The following is a 16704-nucleotide window of genomic DNA, read 5'->3' as shown; positions in this document are numbered from 1 at the left end:
TCCACACCCCTCCCCAGGCCCTCCGTAGCATGACCGGGCAGGGGAGAGACCCTGAGCCCCCGGCCGAGAAGATCAAGTACCAGCCAGCAGGTTACCTTTACACCCCGCCCCCCGCAATATCCTGCAGGCTCCAAGCCCTACAGCATGCCACCCCCCGACCCCACACAGCCCCCCTGCGGAGATCGAGTACCATGCCCGCTGCCTTAACACGCTTCCCCATCCCCTCGTTAGCTACCGGCACGGCGGACCTCTGAGCCCCCGCCCCCTGCGGAGATCAGTATCAGCCAAGTTACCTTTCACACCCCCACCCATGCTACCGGCAGGGGGACCCTGAGCCCCCCGCCCGGAGATCGTACCAGCCGTTACCTTTACACCCCCACCCCAGCTACGGCAGGGGGGGACCCTGAGACCCCCCGCCTGGAATCAGTACCAGCCAGTTACCTTATACACCCCCACCCCAAGCTACCGGCCAGGGGGACCCCTGAGCCCCCCGCCCGAGAGATCAGTACCCAGCCCGCTGCCTTTACACCCCCCCCCCACTATCTGAGGTACAAAGCCCTACAGCATCCACCCCCACCAACGGCAGCCCCCTGCGGAATTCATACCCAGCCCGCTGCCTTCACACGCTTCCCCATCCCTCGTAGCTACCGCAGGGGACCCTGCAGCCCCCCGCCCGGAGATCACTACCAAGCCCGCTTGCCTTCACACCTTTTCCCATCCCCTCGTTAGCTACCGGCGGACCCCTAGCCCCCCGCACGATGCCGTACCAGCCCTGCCTTACACCCCCACCCAGACTCGAGGAACCAAAGCCCTACAGCATTCACCCCCGACCCCACGCCAGCCGCCCTGCGGAGCATCGACCAGCCCGCGCCTTCACACCGCCCCGCCCGGCCGCTCCCCGCGGCGCTCACCTTTGTCCTGGATCGCCAGTATTGTCTCCTCCTCCAGCAGCAGACGCCAGGACAGCCATGACGTCCACGTACCCGCACCACTTGCCCGTCATCCGGCTGCGCGGGACCCTGCTCCCACCCCCCAGAACGAACCGCCTCGGCCCCCTTAGGGTTGTCGCCCCAGTCGCGCTGCCCCCCCGGAGCTCACTCTGGACCCCCCGGGCCCCCGCGCCAGGCCTGCCTCCACCGCGGGGGGTCCGCCCCTGGCAGCCGACCGAGCCGAGTCCCGAAGCGGCGCAAGGACGCGGGGCGGTCGATCTCCGGGCGCGCTCCCGGCAGCGACCGCCGCGATGCGCCTCTGAGCTCAGCCGCTTCCTATTCCGGCCGGATGGGCCGTTGGCAGTGGAGAAGCGGCGACTCGCACGATGCCGTCGCGCTCCATCCCATTGCATCCACGCTATGCGCGTCCGCCGCGCGGACTGCGGTAAACAAGCAGGAGAGAGCGGGCCGTAAGCCGCGACGGGATGGATGGGAGAAAGGGGTGATGGGGCAATCACTTGACTGATGGCCGTGGAGGAGGCCGGGAGAAATGGAAAGATAGCGGGGACGGAGGGGGAGTATGTGGGGATGGATGAGAAGGATGAGAGACAGGGGGAGGAATTGGGGGTGGATGAGAGGGGTGGGGATAGGGGGAGGAGTATAGGGGGAGGGAGGGGGTATTGGGGGCGAGGGGGAGGAGGAATGGGGGGATGGAGAGGTGGTGGGAAGATGGGGGAGGTATGGGGTGGGGGACACAGGGGGGGAGGTGTGGGGGATGGAGAGAGGTATGAGGGGACAAGGGGGTGAGGAGCGAATGGGGGGATGGAGAAGGCGGTGGGGGAAGATGGGGGAGGTATGGGGGTGGGGGACAAGGGGAGGAGGAGTGTGGTGGTGGATGGAAGGAGGATGGGGACAAGGGGGAGGAGGAATGGGGATGGAGAGGGGTTGGGATGAGGGGGGAGGAGGATATGGGAGGTGGAGAGGGGTGTGGCAGAAGAGAGAAGGAGTATGGGAGGTTGGGGAGAGGTGTCGTGGGGATAGGGGGGAAGGTATGGAGGGGATGGAGGGGTGGGGGATAAGGGGGGGAGAGGAATGGGGGATGGATGGCGGTGGGCAGAAGAGAAGGAGGATGGGGCATGGAAGGGATTGGAGGAGATTAAGGGGGAGGAGGTAGAGAGGGGGTGGGGGGATGAGGTGAGGGGGTGGGCGGAAGAGAGAAGGAGGTATGGGGCGATGGAGGGAGATTGGGGGATAAGGGGGAGGAGGTATGGGGGGATGGAGAGATATTAGCGTGGAGAGGGAGTGGATGGAGGGAGGTAGCAGGAGGGGATGATGGAGCGGGAGGCTATAAAGGGGAGGGAGGGAGAACAGGAGGAGGGTAGGGGAGTGGATGGAAGGAGGAGTGCAGGAGCAGGGACAGGACTTTATGCAGATTCTCAGAGGAGATGTCACATAAACCTAAATTGCTTTCAACCTAGCCAGGACTTTGCCCTGAACTCTTTGGCAGTGTCTCTCACCTAAGCGTAACCACCTGTGTGCAGCCCTCCTCCAGCACTGATTTTCCATGCCCAAGGGCTCTGCTCTCTCGGAGAATGAATCTATGGACATAAGGGGAAAGGCCAAGGACGAACAGTTTTTAATTTCCTGGAAACAAGGCCGTTTATTAACACAACTGTATCTCTCTAACTGCACCGAACATTCACAGCTACCTGGGACATTATGGCTACATTGAGGCAACAGACTGGCCACTGAAAACACTGTAAGTCCCTTTAATGATACTGGGAGGAGGGGATCATGCATGTACCTGTAGGAAAGGAAGATACATGCCACTCAAGCTGGAAAAGAAGTTAGACAAAACAAACAGACGAATGTCAGGTTCAGCTTCTCCGCAGCTTTGCCACTGACTCAAGTGGCTGACAGATCTCAGGAGAGAATCGAATCAAATGGAAAAAATGTCCTAGTTTAAACACAAGGTAAAAATAACTAGAGAGAAAAAGACTTAGATGAGGCTTTTTAACAAGGTCATGTGTATTATAAACATACGCTTCCCAAATCCCAGAGGCCTCATCTTGAGGTACTAAGTGAAGTAATTAAGCAACCACGCTATGTAAAAAGTTGTGATCAACTGAGCAGTGGTGTTGGGGGGAAAAAAATGTAAGCCACATGCAACAGTCTATGAGACATTTCAAATTACATGACGCTTCCTAAAGTGACACTCCAATCCCAAACACTTACATGTACATAGTAATATCTATGGAATTCTGTTTGCACTGGCACAAAATAAATAAAAATCACAACTGGACGGTAAGCTTTAGGCCTCAGTTTTCAGTGCTGTGAACACAAGGTGTCCTTAATACTAAAGTCCAGAAATGTCCTTTGTAAATCAAAAGGACACCAGCTTTTTTGTTTGTATGAATGAAAACACTTCAGTGCAACCCAAACATTGTAGCTATACAATGGGTTTCATGAGTGAAACTGACTAGAAACGAATACAGTGAAATTAACTTGTCCCTTTCCATAGCTGAAATGCAAAGAGTAAACAGCAAGAATGAAAAGTGAAATTTTAAACTCGCTCCCCAGTTTCATTTAAGTTAGTTTTTATTGATCTAGCTAGTTGGGCAAACAATTTCACACAGTAGGGTGACCAGATGTCCTGATTTTATAGGGACAGTCTTGATTTTGGGGGGGGGGGGGGGGGGGGGTGCTTTTTCTTATACAGGTACCTATTACCTCCCACTTCCTGTCCCGATTTTTCACACTTGCTATCTGGTCATCCTATCACATAGAGACATGCAAGAGCCCATAGTTGCTCCAGTTAATCATGGGGCCAGAGGGGATAGATTTTAAAGGGCACAATGCGAATGAGAAACCTGACTTTCAGTGGGAGCTGGGTTCCTGACTGCCCTTTTTGCCTTTGAAAAGCTTCCCGTCAGAGGCTATTTACCTTTACAAGTTATTTGCTCAGAATTATCATAACAAGTCATGCCAGGTATCTAGGTGTAACTCCGCAAAGATCATAGGCTTTCTGACGCTTGAACCACAGCCTAAACCACGCCATTGAACGATACAGGACAGCCACTAAGAACAATGGGCCAGATTTTCAGATGGTGTAAATCAACATAGTTCCAATGACTTCAGACCTGTCTTATAGAATCATAGATTATTATTAGAAGGGACCTCAGTAGATCATCTAGTCCAATACCCTGTGTAACTCTACTGCTTGTCATGGAGTTACTCCTAATTTACACCAGTGTCAGTAAGAGGAGAATTAGGCCCAATGATTTCTGGGAGATTAGTGGATGTGATTCAGAGTATTAATGAATGTTAATTTGGTCCAGGCTTGTTGAAGAGCTTTGTTGATGATATTACTCCAATACACAAAACCTCACAGAAGAGGGAGCTGGGAAGGAATCACCAGGATGAATCAGCAATGAATTTCCAAAACACACTGCGAGTGATTTAGATACCGGGGTACACAGACTCTAGGGAGGCTGGTCATAAAATGGGCAAGGATAAAAAATAGAAAGGGCAGATAACCACTGACAGTCCCTTTCATCCAAGGAACTCATTGCATTTTGCAAAAGCCCATTGCACTCATTTAAGGAATTGTTATCCCCATTTTATAGCTGGATAAACTGAGGAACAGTGACTTGCTGAGTGTCACACTGTGAGTCACAGGTAGAGCTGGGCATCTGACCCAGGAATCCTGCTTCTCAGAGTCGAGCGCTCTAATCAATAGCCAACACTCCTTCCTTTTAGAAGATGGGACACTAATCCCCTTAAAGCAGGCCATTTTTTATGCTAGAGGACATGGTGAAGACTCAGTTTCATTTATTCTCCCATCTCCCTTTTCTCAGCTCTCTTAAGCAACAAAGGGCCTGATTCTCCTCTCACTTACACTGGTATCAACCAGGAGTAACTCCACAACAGTCAACAGAGTCTCACTGGTGTAGGTGAGAGGAGAAACTGGCCTTAAATGTGGACTGCGGTGCTGACTGAACACAGAGAGGCACACCAGAGAAAATAGGCTCCATTCTGTCACAGGTATTTATTCAGTGAAATGAACTCACTATGAAGTGAATGGACATGACTGTCCTTAGTGACACTGAAGATTTAGTCTGTGGCTCTTTTGGTTTTCTTGTTTTGCCTTAGAGAGTCGCAGCTGGTTTTAACTCGTTTGGATTTGTGAGATCTAATTATCCTCAGGACTTTCCTCTTGCTTTGGCTTCTTTCTTGTGGGATATGGCCTAGCGAGGCAAGGAAGAGGTTGATCGTTTTGACCTACTTGGTGCTTCTGTGAGTCCAAGACCTGGTGTGAGATTTGAACACAGGGGACTTGATGGTGCTGCCTTTGCAAATGAGAAATTCTCTCACTGAAGCCAGTAGGAATTGCTGGTATGCTGCAGGAGTGTATTCAGGCCTAGGATCTCTGGATCGCAGAGAAGGATGCTGTTGGCTGTGCAACACTGACATTTAAAGAGCCACTATTTTAGATGCTATTAAAATGCTATGAAGAAGGGAGGTTTAATAATTGACAAGGTTGCCAGCAACAGCAGGTGACTGGACTTGATGACCCAGGAGGTCCCTTCCACTCCCGTGTTCCTATGTTCTATGGCCCATCCTCAAAGGTTCCTAACTGCACTCAGGTGCCCTGTTCTCTGCTGTGCAACCAGCGCTGCACCAACCATAAAGCTAATGGTAAGAACAGCACCTTCTAGAGTGCTACAGGAATATTGCTGGTGACCAACAGGTCTGTGTAGCTCAGTATTTTCTCCCCAATATTGGCCAACAATAAATAATGCCTACAAAATAGGTGACTTCTTGCAAAATGCAGACAGAGAATTGTGCAAGAGTCATCACCATGGAGAATTTCTTCCCAACACCAGATGGTGATTGGTGCCTCTAATGACTGCAAAAGGAACTCATCATGGGAATATCTGGTGTACTGAGTGGAGACAGTGTGGTTGGACAGCAGCGCCTTGTTTCAGAAACTAAAAGACTAGACATCAACGAATAAGTTAGCAGGAAAAGGATCTTCTTGCTTCAAGGTGTGAGCCGAGGTCAGGAGGAAAATAACCACTGCAGCATTGCAGTTCGGTGCAAACATTTGGCATTGCTGACTCGCAGGATATCAGAACAGATGAGCTCACTGCTCTGTTTAATAACATGGATCTCAGACTCTTATTCTAGCTGTTTGACTAGGTACTTATATGGCCCCCACTTCCATAATAAGCAAGCAACCTTCAAATGTTTATCCTCACTGCACCGCCATGAGGTAGAGAAGTATTACTGTCCCCTTTTTATAAATGGAGAACTGAGGCCCAGAGACATTAAGTGACTCACCGAAGGTCACCTAGGAGTCTGTGGCAGAGCAGTACACTGATCTCCTGAGTTCCACCCAGGGAAACAGCAGTTAAATGATGATCCCCACTTTCCATGCTGGTCAAAGTAAATAATTCATTGGAAATACAGCTCAGTCTCCAGGAGAATCTCGCCAGCTGATTTCAGCATGCGCCGAACCTTTAGCTGCACACCTTTCATTGCCAGAGATATCAGCAGGGTCTCTACAACAATGCGGTGCTTGTTTAAATAGCCCAACTCTGGCATGCCAATAAACAGTGCCAGTTGGATGGGACCAGGGGCTTTGCAGTGCGAAATCCTAGGTGGGAGACTCTTTAGCTGTCTACAAGTGCAAGTTTTTCATTTGGGCCCATATGACAAGAGATTTAACAGCACAAATGATCTCCTGGAGCCTAGCAGGTAGTTCTTCTCAGACAGGGAGACTGCAGAGCAGGGGTAACCCTCCCAATTCATACACAGAGACAGTTGCTCTGCTTTCTGCTGCCCTCTACCGTTCTCTTTCCCCTCTGCATGGTTCTGTCCTTGTCTTGGCATGCTGCTATTAAGGGCCAGATTCAGAGTTGGTGTCAATCCACATCCCTCCATTGGTTTTGATTTCCACCACCTGAGCATCTGGTCCTTAATCTCCAAAGGACCGCATGCTCTCCTCTGTCACGGAGCATGGAAAGGATCACAGAGAATGCCAAAATGTGGTTGAAAACTCTGGGAAGGAGGACTAGCGATAGAGATACAGTACTCCTCAGTCTGTCTCTGCAACATCAAAAGGAGGTGAAGTGCAACAAGGGTGGAACTATTTTCACCGAGGACTGGAATTTTAGGAGGTGCTGCAGGCTTGCAGCTCCCATCGAACTCTGTGAAGGTTGCACAATAACTTGCTTACTTTGCTGTTACCATGTCTCCTCCCTTCCCACATTTTCTGTGTCTCCTCACCTGGAGAATCTTTGTCATAACCTACATCTAGCTTTTTGGGGTAGGGACTGTCCTGTTACTCAGCATCTGTACAGCGCTTAGTGTAACAGGCCCCGAACTTGGTTGGTGGCGTTACCGTAATACAAAATAGTAATAACTGTTGTTTGTATTCCAATAGGGCCTAGAAGTTCCAAATGAGATCAGGGCTCCATTGTGCTATGTGCTTACAGACACCTAGCAAGAGTCTATTCCTGGCCCCAAAGAGCTTTCAATATAAATAAATATGGCAGGGAAAGGGTGGGATGGGAAATATAAAATAAAATAAAAAATTAATGGAGATATCCTATCTCCTAGAACAGACCTTGAAAGGTCATCAAGTCCAGCCCCCTGCCTTTGCTAGCAGGACCAAGTACTGATTTTGCCCCAGATCCCTGGGTAGCCCCCTCAAGGGTTGAACTCACAAGTCTAGGTTTAAGCAGGCTAATGTTCAAACCACTGAGCTATCCTTCCCACTGCTGAGAGGTGATATGACTTGCCCAGGGTCAGTGGCAGAGCCAGGACTAGAACTCAGGTCTCTGAATAATTAATACATAATAATATTATTTAATTTTGAGACTTGCAACCTTCCCCCATCTCAGCATCATCCTTTGAGTAGGACAAGAAGCCATCCACTGGAGGCTCCTAATTAAGTAACTTCTACAGCTGCCCACTGCAGTGAGTAATTAGATGCACCACTGACTTCCAACACAGGCCAAATCTGTGATGTTGTGCTCTTGAATTAAACTTTTGTATTTTAGGGGGGAATCGCCCCTTGTTTCTGTGTATAGACTCTACAGGGAAAGGGGCCATAGTAACACTTAAGATAGATAGAAAAGATTATGCCCCCATCTCCCCACTGCACTAACCAGTTCATGCGTATTTTGTTTCCCAATGCTAGTCTCTTTCAAAAGCTGGCCTGCTAACAACAAATATTCTAATTGCAGCAACCAGTGCAACCTTTGAAGGTGAACAGCAAAGTGCTGAAACACATATAAACGGCTTAAGGTTCTGGATCAGTAGCAGAGTGTGTGCACAGACTGCAAAGCTAAACACACACGTGCTCACAAAACCCCCTTTCAAATAAAATATTTCTCCTTTGTTTACCTGCAACAGACTGAATTTTGGAAGGTGAGTAATCAAGGGGAGGGTGATCTAGTGGTCAGAATGAGAGACTGAGAAATGAGATTGTTTGGTTCTATTGCTGATTCTGGCGAGGGGCACAGAGTGGAGAATGAGAGAGATCTCTTTTTGTATTACTAGCATATGTGCCTCAGTTTAGCTGATTGATATTCCATCTGACTACATGGTGTTCAGTCAAAGGAGGCTGGTTAGAGAGCTCAAGAGGGAAATGAAACACTGACAAAGATACCTCCAGAGAGATTACCAAGCCTCCTTCAGAGGACAATGGGAGTTATTAATCAGGAAATGTCTACCTACTTGGCTCCAGCCTGGTTATCCCAAGACCAGAATTTAGGATCAAAGGACACTAAACCCTTAAAAACCTCTGCCTACAGAAGAAGAGGGTAGGGAGCTGGTGCTGGAAGTGACACTGAGAGAATGCAACACCGCAGCCTGTCTCTCTGAGCTCAGAGATGGAGGTAGTTGGGTTAAGTGAAACTTACCAAAACTTAAAGAAAGGATGAAGTTAGGTGAGACCAGATGCATCCAGACTTTTCTTGTTTTAAGACTTTCCTCTGCTTGCTATGTACCTTGTGGTGAACAAACAGTATGCTTGTTTTGAAGAAGTTGTGTTTGGGTCACTTGAACCAACAGTGGGTCCCAGGCTCCCAGAGAGAAGTTTTCTTGCAGTTGCCAAATATAACTCGGCCTATCATGTTCTCATATGTAGGAAATGGGTTGGATCCCAGAGATCCAGTCCAAGAGTGGTGGAATTGCAGTGTTCCACCAGAGAAAGGTGAAGGAAGCCACATCTGCCATCCGAGCGATGCACTTAAGAGGGACTGAAAAGAGATCTAAAGCACAGTTCCCCCTGGAACCGCGACATGTAGCCTAATAGTTGGAGCTAGTGATGTGCTGTATAAAAAGACATTGTTTTGATCAGTTTTTAATGTTAGCAGGCATAATTACTCTTGGGTAAGCCAGAAGTAGTTCTCACTACTGCCAGCCCCCAGGCATTCAAAATCCTGAGTCTGGCCCTGCCAAAATCATGAGATTGTCTTAAAAGTCATGAGACTGTTTTTTTAAAATAAGAACTGTTGGATCTAGGATGAACCCATTCTTCCTGCAGAAATTGGCTCATCTCCTCCTTCCTACTTGGAGCATAAGGTCCCTGCATGAATTCCTAGCATAGCTTCTCTCCTTCCTTTCCCTATGTCACTCACAATCTAATGAGGAATTTCTCAGTGACTTTCTGGCAGTTTTCCAATGCTGCCAGCTCATCTGTTCTGGTATCCTGAGAGTGAGCAATGCCAAATGTTTGCACTGCTGCCTTAGTCCCCAGGAAGTCTGCTTTCTTACTGATTACATCTGGATAGTCAGTGGCTTGATGTGTCTGTGGCAGATGGGTCCAGGGGGCAGCATTCAGGTCTGAAACAGATTCGGAGGGCGAGTGTTAGATTAGAAGTGAGATCAGGAGTTAGGGATTGGGTTCAGATTAGACATTGGACAGATGCCCAGAGGGACGGAAACCTGCTAGATACACTGACCTCGTGCACTTTTCACTGTCTGGGAACAACACCTTGTGTGTGAACTGCAGTTCTTGGGATGTGTCAGCCCCACCTGAACCAAAACCAGGGAAATAGGGCTTCCCTGTTCGACCCACTATGAAACCGACAGGGTAGATTCAAATCTGGGGATTTGGACCTGATCACCACTGAAACTCAAAGGGGTTTGGATCTGTACTGTGGCCCATTTCTAGCTAATACTGATTTTGTTGATTGGACAGACTCATCAGGACCCAGTTTTACATGTCAGCCAAAGGACGGCATGTCCTGCCTGGAGGTCAGCACTGAGTCAGAGAGGACAGCATCCCTTTTCTGGAGTCACACACACGACAGCATCCCTGATCATGAGGAGAAATCATCACCACAGCCCAGTGCTGGGCTCAGCATTGATTCCCCCAAGAGATCACTCCCTACCCAGTCCCCCACACTGCTTCCCCTAGCCCCACAGCACTGAGACCCCCACTTACCCAGAGACAGGAGTCACTCTTCTCACTCCCCGGAGCACTCACAGGTCTCCCATTGAAGGACCAAACAGGGCCCAAGCTGCTTAGCATAGATCGGTCAGTGTGACCCTAACCAACAGCCTTAGTTGTGAATGTTCTGTCTAAGCTGTAGGCTTCTTTCACAGCCCTCATGCTATTTTAAAGCCTTTTTAATGCCAGTGACTATGACTCTCATTCAGTTCGAAGCACAGGCTCTCTGCCTAGACTCTGTCCCCTGCCTGCCCTGCCTGGAAGAACTTTCCCTTCACCTGAGCCATGAACTGGAGCTAGTTCCCTGGGGTCTCATGTGACAGAGGAGGGCGTGAAGGGGGCTCCCAGCCAATCTCTCTGCCCTCACCTCCCAAGCTGCTCCATATTAATAAGTCTGCCCCACCTTCTCTCCTCCTCCAGGCTATTGCAAAAGTCAGTCCAGCTGTTGGATTTGCAAGCTTGTGCATTTGAGGGCTAGCTGGCTGGCTGGCTTTACCTGGACTTTCAGCTAGCAGAAGGGGAAACTTCTCTGCTTCTGAGCTAGCCAGAAGCCCTCACCATGGCTAACTCCTTTGGTAGCCTAAAACTCTGCCTTCTCCTCCAAGCCATCTGCCTATGTCTAGCGCAGCTTGTAAGTGTTCTCCTTTTATATCCTTATGCTTGGAATGTATCAGGGTTGGGCTGGGGGGCTGGGGAACTGTCCCCTCTCTGCACCCCATTGTAAAATGTTTAATTTTTTTGTCAAATTACTTGCAGTGCTGAGCAGCTTTCTGATTCTTTGCTTCCTATTTTTCTATGAGCTTTCAGTGAGTTTCCCATTCTAGCAGTGCCTAACACAAGGAAAATCCAGTGGACTCCCAGGGGGAGTCCAGAGCCCCCAAATAACCTCGAAATACTTGAAACCATCTTCATCTCTGTTGGGAGACTGAGGGGACCCTGGAGAAAGGCAGCACCCCAGTGGCATGGTTCCTTTGGAGATGTTCAGACTCACAAGTTTCTCTTTTGTTCACTGTCTGTGTCTTTTGCCTCCTGTCCTCTCGGGGCTGTGCCTGCGTGTTTCTGGTTAGGTGGAATCCTGCTGCAATTGAGTTGCTTCAGAACTGATCAGCGTCAGCCTCAGGGACTCAGGGAGGAGGCTGTGTTCATTAGCGATTGCTAGGGAAGGGTTTGAATGGAAAGATTTGCAGAAAGGCAGCAGGCCTTTGTAGGTCCCTGGATCTTTGCAAAGAGGGATAATGGGGATAAAGTCCTATTTGAGATGGAGCCAGGTTGGGGATATTCTCTCCCCTCACCCTTGTCCCCCTTGACGATTTTTGGAAGCATCATGCAACCTGGGGCATTCTAACGAGAAGGAAAGGTGCTCCTTGGAAGTGTCTTTAGGAGCCAGAGATAAGCTAGCCCTGAGAGTGGATAGGTTATAGTATTAGAAGGAAATACTCCCTCTGCCCCCAATTTGCATGCTACAGAGGGACAACCCTACTGAGTTCTTACTCTCAAGAATACCAGGGTTTTTGTGGTTTTTTGGCCAACAAAACAAAACAAAAAATGAAAATCAATTTTTTTAAGTGGAAGTGTCATTTTCCAAAGAAAGGCTCCAAGCAGTGAGTGGGAGAGAAGACAGGACAGAGCTGAACTGGGCCGCTCTGAAGGAAGCTCTCCCTTGGCAGAGAGCTGGAGCACACAGTTGCTTGCACAGAAGAGGCTTGCGGTGGATGCATAGTGGCTTGTAGGAACCTGGAGCCAAGCTGAATCCACTGCAAGGGGCCGGCTTGAGTCCACAACAGCGCCTAGGGCTTGGGAGTCCTTAAAACAAAGAAGCATTTGGCAAGGACAAAGGTGCCTATTCATTGGGTGCTTCCAGGAAACCTTGCTCTCTCCTGCTGCTATTTATGTATAAGGAGCAATGCTGAGCTTTTTTTTTCTTCTTTCTAACAAATGTACAGAAGCAACTGGCCTCTTCCCTTTAGAATAAGTAAGCACTGAGGAGTGAAGAACAAAGCCCCAAGCTGTTGCTGGCCATGTCAGATGCAACCAGCCCGTCTGATTTTTTATTTCCAAGAATCCCTGAATTCCATCTCCACTTTTAGTCTCTTTCCTTAGCATGCCCCGAAAGGGGAGCAGGGATTTATTTGTGGAATTCCTACCACAAAAGCCTCAAGGCTGCGGACAAGGCTGCATCCGCAAAGATGCCTATTTTCTCCTAGCAGGGTTTAAGGCTGTGAGATTTGCAAAATTGCCTATGGGGTTTGGACACTCCGTTCCCTTTAAAATGATTGGGCCTGGGCTATTTCAATCCCCTCAGCAACTTCAGATAGTTCAGCCTGGATCTTTAACTCTGGATCAACTAAGGTGAGCTGCAAAAACAGAGGCTACTTTAAAGCGCATCCTTAAGATCGGAGTTGCCTTTGGAGGTGGGATGGGTGGGTGGAAGCATGATTCTGATCTCACACAAGGGCTGTAATTCCACCGGTTTCCATGGAGCTACTCCTGATTTACCCCCATGTGCCTGAGATCAGAGTCAGGCTCTGGGTTTCACTCTATAGAGGAGAAAATTCAAACCCCGACTGGGGTGTTTGAGAACAAGGAGTAGATTCAGGGAACAGCTTGCTTAGAAGCTGTCCCTGGCCTGCCCCATTCATCCCTATATAAACCCCAGCTACGGGGGAGAAGCCTCGTGCCTGCTTCCTTCGCTAGTCAGAACAAAATTGCTCTCGGATGGGCTGTTTTGCAAGGGCAGCTCGGGACGAGGAGAAGTAGCTGTCGTTTCCTGGGCCCTGGGCTGGCTGCTATGCTGTGTGTCGCCTACTCCCCGCTTCTCGGGGAAGGGTTCCCCATGGCACGGAATTGTCCTCCTGGCTGACGGCTGGAGCGTTACACCAGGGCTCCCTGTCGCTCTGAGCACCCCGCCGGCCTGCACTGCGAGCGGACGTCTCGCCGAGCTCAGATGTCTCTCTGGGTTAGCAGGGCCGTGAGCTCTCCACCTAGGGCATTCTGACCAGGAACCTGTGCTTCTCTTTCCTTTTCCTCAGCAAGGTCCTCCAGGAGAGCCCGGCCCCCGGGGGCCCCCGGGTCCGCCAGGAGTGCCAGGATCCGACGGCGCTGATGTGAGTACACAGCTCAGGAGCCTGAGCAAGGGATGGGGGGAAGGAGGGGGGCAGAGAGACAAAGAGGGGCTTGTGTCAGGGTACATAGCTGTACGTCTCAGCTGCGGCCAGCAGAGGGCGGAGGTGTGCATGGTCTGTGTGCTGAACCTCTGTTCTGTGTGTGTGGTGGGATGGGGTCCTTCTGCCAAGACCCCTCCTCTCCTAACTTAAACTGGAGCCAAGTGGGGCCCTAAGTCCAGATAAAACTCCCCCTACCAGTAGGATCGGGCTTCACATGCAAACCTCTGTGGAGTCAGCCTTTGTCATGGCACTGGGCTGGCTGCAGGAGTCACCGGGTGAAGTTCTCTGGCTTGTGTTATGCAGGAGGTCAGGATCATAGGGAACAAAGGAGTGGATGGGACCTGCTGGCTCACTCAGCCCTCTGCCATCACTGGCCCCTCCGGCCATGTCAGTCTATTCTTGAAATTACCAAGCTTTGTCCTGAAACTAACTAGGTTAGTTTCCTTGTGGCCTTCGCATCTATGGGTCTCTGCAACTAGCAGGGAGCTGCTGTTTTGCCTCGTGGTGGAAATAAAAGGCACAGACCCTTTTAAACTTGGAGGACCCAAACCCCTTCATTCCTACAATGCGGGGCAGGTTGGGGGAGAGAAACTGGGACATTATATCTTAACCCTCTCATTGCTGGCTCTCCTAGATTTGCCAGCACGCAACTGCCTCTTTCTATGTGTTTGTGCAGTGACCAATGCAACAGGACCCTGGTCCTGATTGGGGCCTCTGAGTTCTGTTGCAATACAGATAAAAATAAGGGCACCCACCACTGTGTCTTAAAAGAGACTCCTGGGCTCAGCATTGTCGCAGGGGCCTCCCTGTCCGTTTCACAGTAGCCTGGGCCAGGGTTGTTGCTTCTGAAGTCACTAGAGGGTGGATTTGCAAAGCGTTTTTTTTCTTGGATGCAAATTGATAGCCAGGAGGGCAGACTTGTCTGCAAGGGCCAGATTTTCAAAGGTCTTTAGATGCCTAAAAGTACAGCTAGTCCCCTGGTGAGATTTTTTTTCAAAAGCGCCTTGAAATCAATGGGTATTAAGAGATTTTCCCAATTCCGTTAGGTGCTTATCTGCGCCTTTAGGCTCCGAAATACCTTTGCAAATCTGGCTCGGAATGGTTAATAATTAAAATAATAACTGTATTTGCAAAGTTCTTCTTCCCCTGCTCCCTGGAGCCCTGGCCAGATTGCTCTGGGTGCTGTCAGAAATGAGTAAAACGTCTCTGAAATGTACCGAAAAGCAACAAGCCTAGAATAAAGCATCAAGCGCCAAGCAAAGGGCCCAATCCTGAGGCTCCCCCACTCAGGCGGCTCCCGTCGGTTTTGTGGGATTGGGCCTAAAGATGAGATGTGCAGAGGGGATCCTAAGGGAGGAAGAAGGGGTGGAGGGAAAGGGTCTACACGTGGTTCCTGTAGGAAGCATGATTGAAAATGCCGTAGGGGGAGACAGAAAGGGGTCACTGGGATTTGGAAGTGCAGGGGGAGGGATCGGGGCATTTGGAGCAATGGGGTGATTGCCTGCTCACTGGGGATGCAGTGGTGAGGTTTTCGAAGGGCATGCGGTGCCAGAGAACTGACACCTTTCCACCCGAGGCTCAGGGAGGGTGCCAGGAAGATAGGCCAGGCCTCTACGTAATCAAGAACTGACCTGTTCTCTGGGCCCAGCCCCTCTGGAGAGACGCACAGTCCCCGGTGTGAGATTTTGGTGCTATTTATACACTGCATGTAGCTGTGGCTTCTCCTTGGGACCCATCCCCTGGAAGCTGGCAGCGGGGGTGGGGGAGGAGAGAAGTGGCTTTTGAGGAGCTGTCTCTCTTGCAAAATCCTGTGGAGCATTTGGACAAAGCCTGCTCTAGTCTGGACAGGTACACAGGGTGAGCGTGGCCTGATTTGGGTGGTGAGCATCATCTCCAGGCCAGTGTGGTCACGTGCAGCCCATAAAGGATTCGTCTCATCTCAGACAGCCAAGTAACCGTGTAGCGCTGCTTAGGGCTAGCTCATCGGCGGGTTAATGATGCACCTTTATTGGCAGTGACTCCACTATGTGAACCTGGAACCTGAGGCCTCCTGAGGGCTCTTTGCAGAACTTTTTGGGGCCCCTGAAGCAGTGGGTGAGGGGCTAGTTCAGACATTCAGAGGCCTGGTGCCTGTTGCTGCCGTCCTATCCCTTACAGCAGGATTGAAGTACTAAACTGCTCTTCGTTCCAATGCAGGCAGCCCCCGTAAACTAGCCAGCCCAGGTCGGATCCGCGTTTTGCCCCAGTGTGCTCGTGTTTAACATGCTGGTCCTTGGCTGAGAAGTACGAGTGAAGCCTGGGCTGTGAGATGCCTTGTTACCCCATCAGACAGGCCACATTCCAACTCGGGTCATTCTTCATCCCCTAAATTCCTCCCTCGGGTTTCAACTGACTAAAGCTTCCTTCTCACCCGGTCCTAAGCTGGTGCATCGTGTTCTGTTCCACAGCTGCCACATCCCATCCCAGAGGTGGCTGCCCTTCAGGGCAGGCTGGAGCAATCCCTTTCCCAAACCAGATCACAATATGGCTCCCCTCTTAAAGTTAAGATACTCTTGAGTACATCCCCTTACAAAAAGTAAATCCTGGTTCTAATCCCTGGGGCACCCAGAGAGCTTGGTTGCAGAGCAGATGGATATTAGAGCAGCATGCAGAGAAACCCTGGAGACAAACCTGCTTTACTACAATGGGCAGGTGGTGGAGCTGGGATACACCCTCTTAGCTTGCATGTGCTTCGTTCCTCTCTCTGGTTGCAGCATTTGGGAGCAACTCTCCACTCCTGGCCTGCTGTTCCAACCACTCCAGTTCACTTTGCCCCTCAGTTCCATCCCCTCCTGTGTGTTCACTGCTCCTGCTTGGTCAGTTTTCCAATGACTGTTAAATTGGATCCTGTTTGAATTTTATACCAAAGAATCGGCTTGATGGCAGACCTGAGTCCCTGTGTGGCAATCCAGATGGGGAGAGGAAGCTGTTTGGAGACTGACACCTGCCTGGATAGAAATCCTCCAGCAGGGCAGATCTGCCTCCAGTCTTGGGGGCTGACGATTCTCCGCTGTGGTGGCGAAGGCACCTGGATGTCCTTCGCAGACCATCCCTCCTGCGCTCAGGAATGGAAGATTCTGCAGAAGCCCAGGATGGTTCCTGTTTT

General features: G+C 50.4%; 1 protein-coding gene across 1 annotated transcript in view; it reads left to right on the top strand.

The window, feature by feature from the left end:
* The first annotated feature begins 2331 nt into the window (after positions 1-2331).
* The window catches only part of COL9A2 (collagen type IX alpha 2 chain), a 48275-nt gene continuing 33902 nt past the window's right edge, over positions 2332-16704 (top strand). Inside the window, exons 1-3 of the mRNA XM_032802704.2 lie at positions 2332-2688; positions 10816-11026; positions 13425-13499. Coding sequence (XP_032658595.1) covers positions 10955-11026; positions 13425-13499 — 147 coding nt within the window. The 5' untranslated portion in view covers positions 2332-2688; positions 10816-10954. The remainder of the gene's footprint in view (positions 2689-10815; positions 11027-13424; positions 13500-16704) is intronic.

Source organism: Chelonoidis abingdonii, chromosome 25 (assembly GCF_003597395.2).
Source record: "Chelonoidis abingdonii isolate Lonesome George chromosome 25, CheloAbing_2.0, whole genome shotgun sequence".
NCBI classification, from domain to species: Eukaryota; Metazoa; Chordata; order Testudines; family Testudinidae; genus Chelonoidis; species Chelonoidis abingdonii.
The sequence above is the reverse complement of the archived record's forward strand: the minus strand, read 5'-3'. Positions and strand labels throughout refer to the sequence as shown.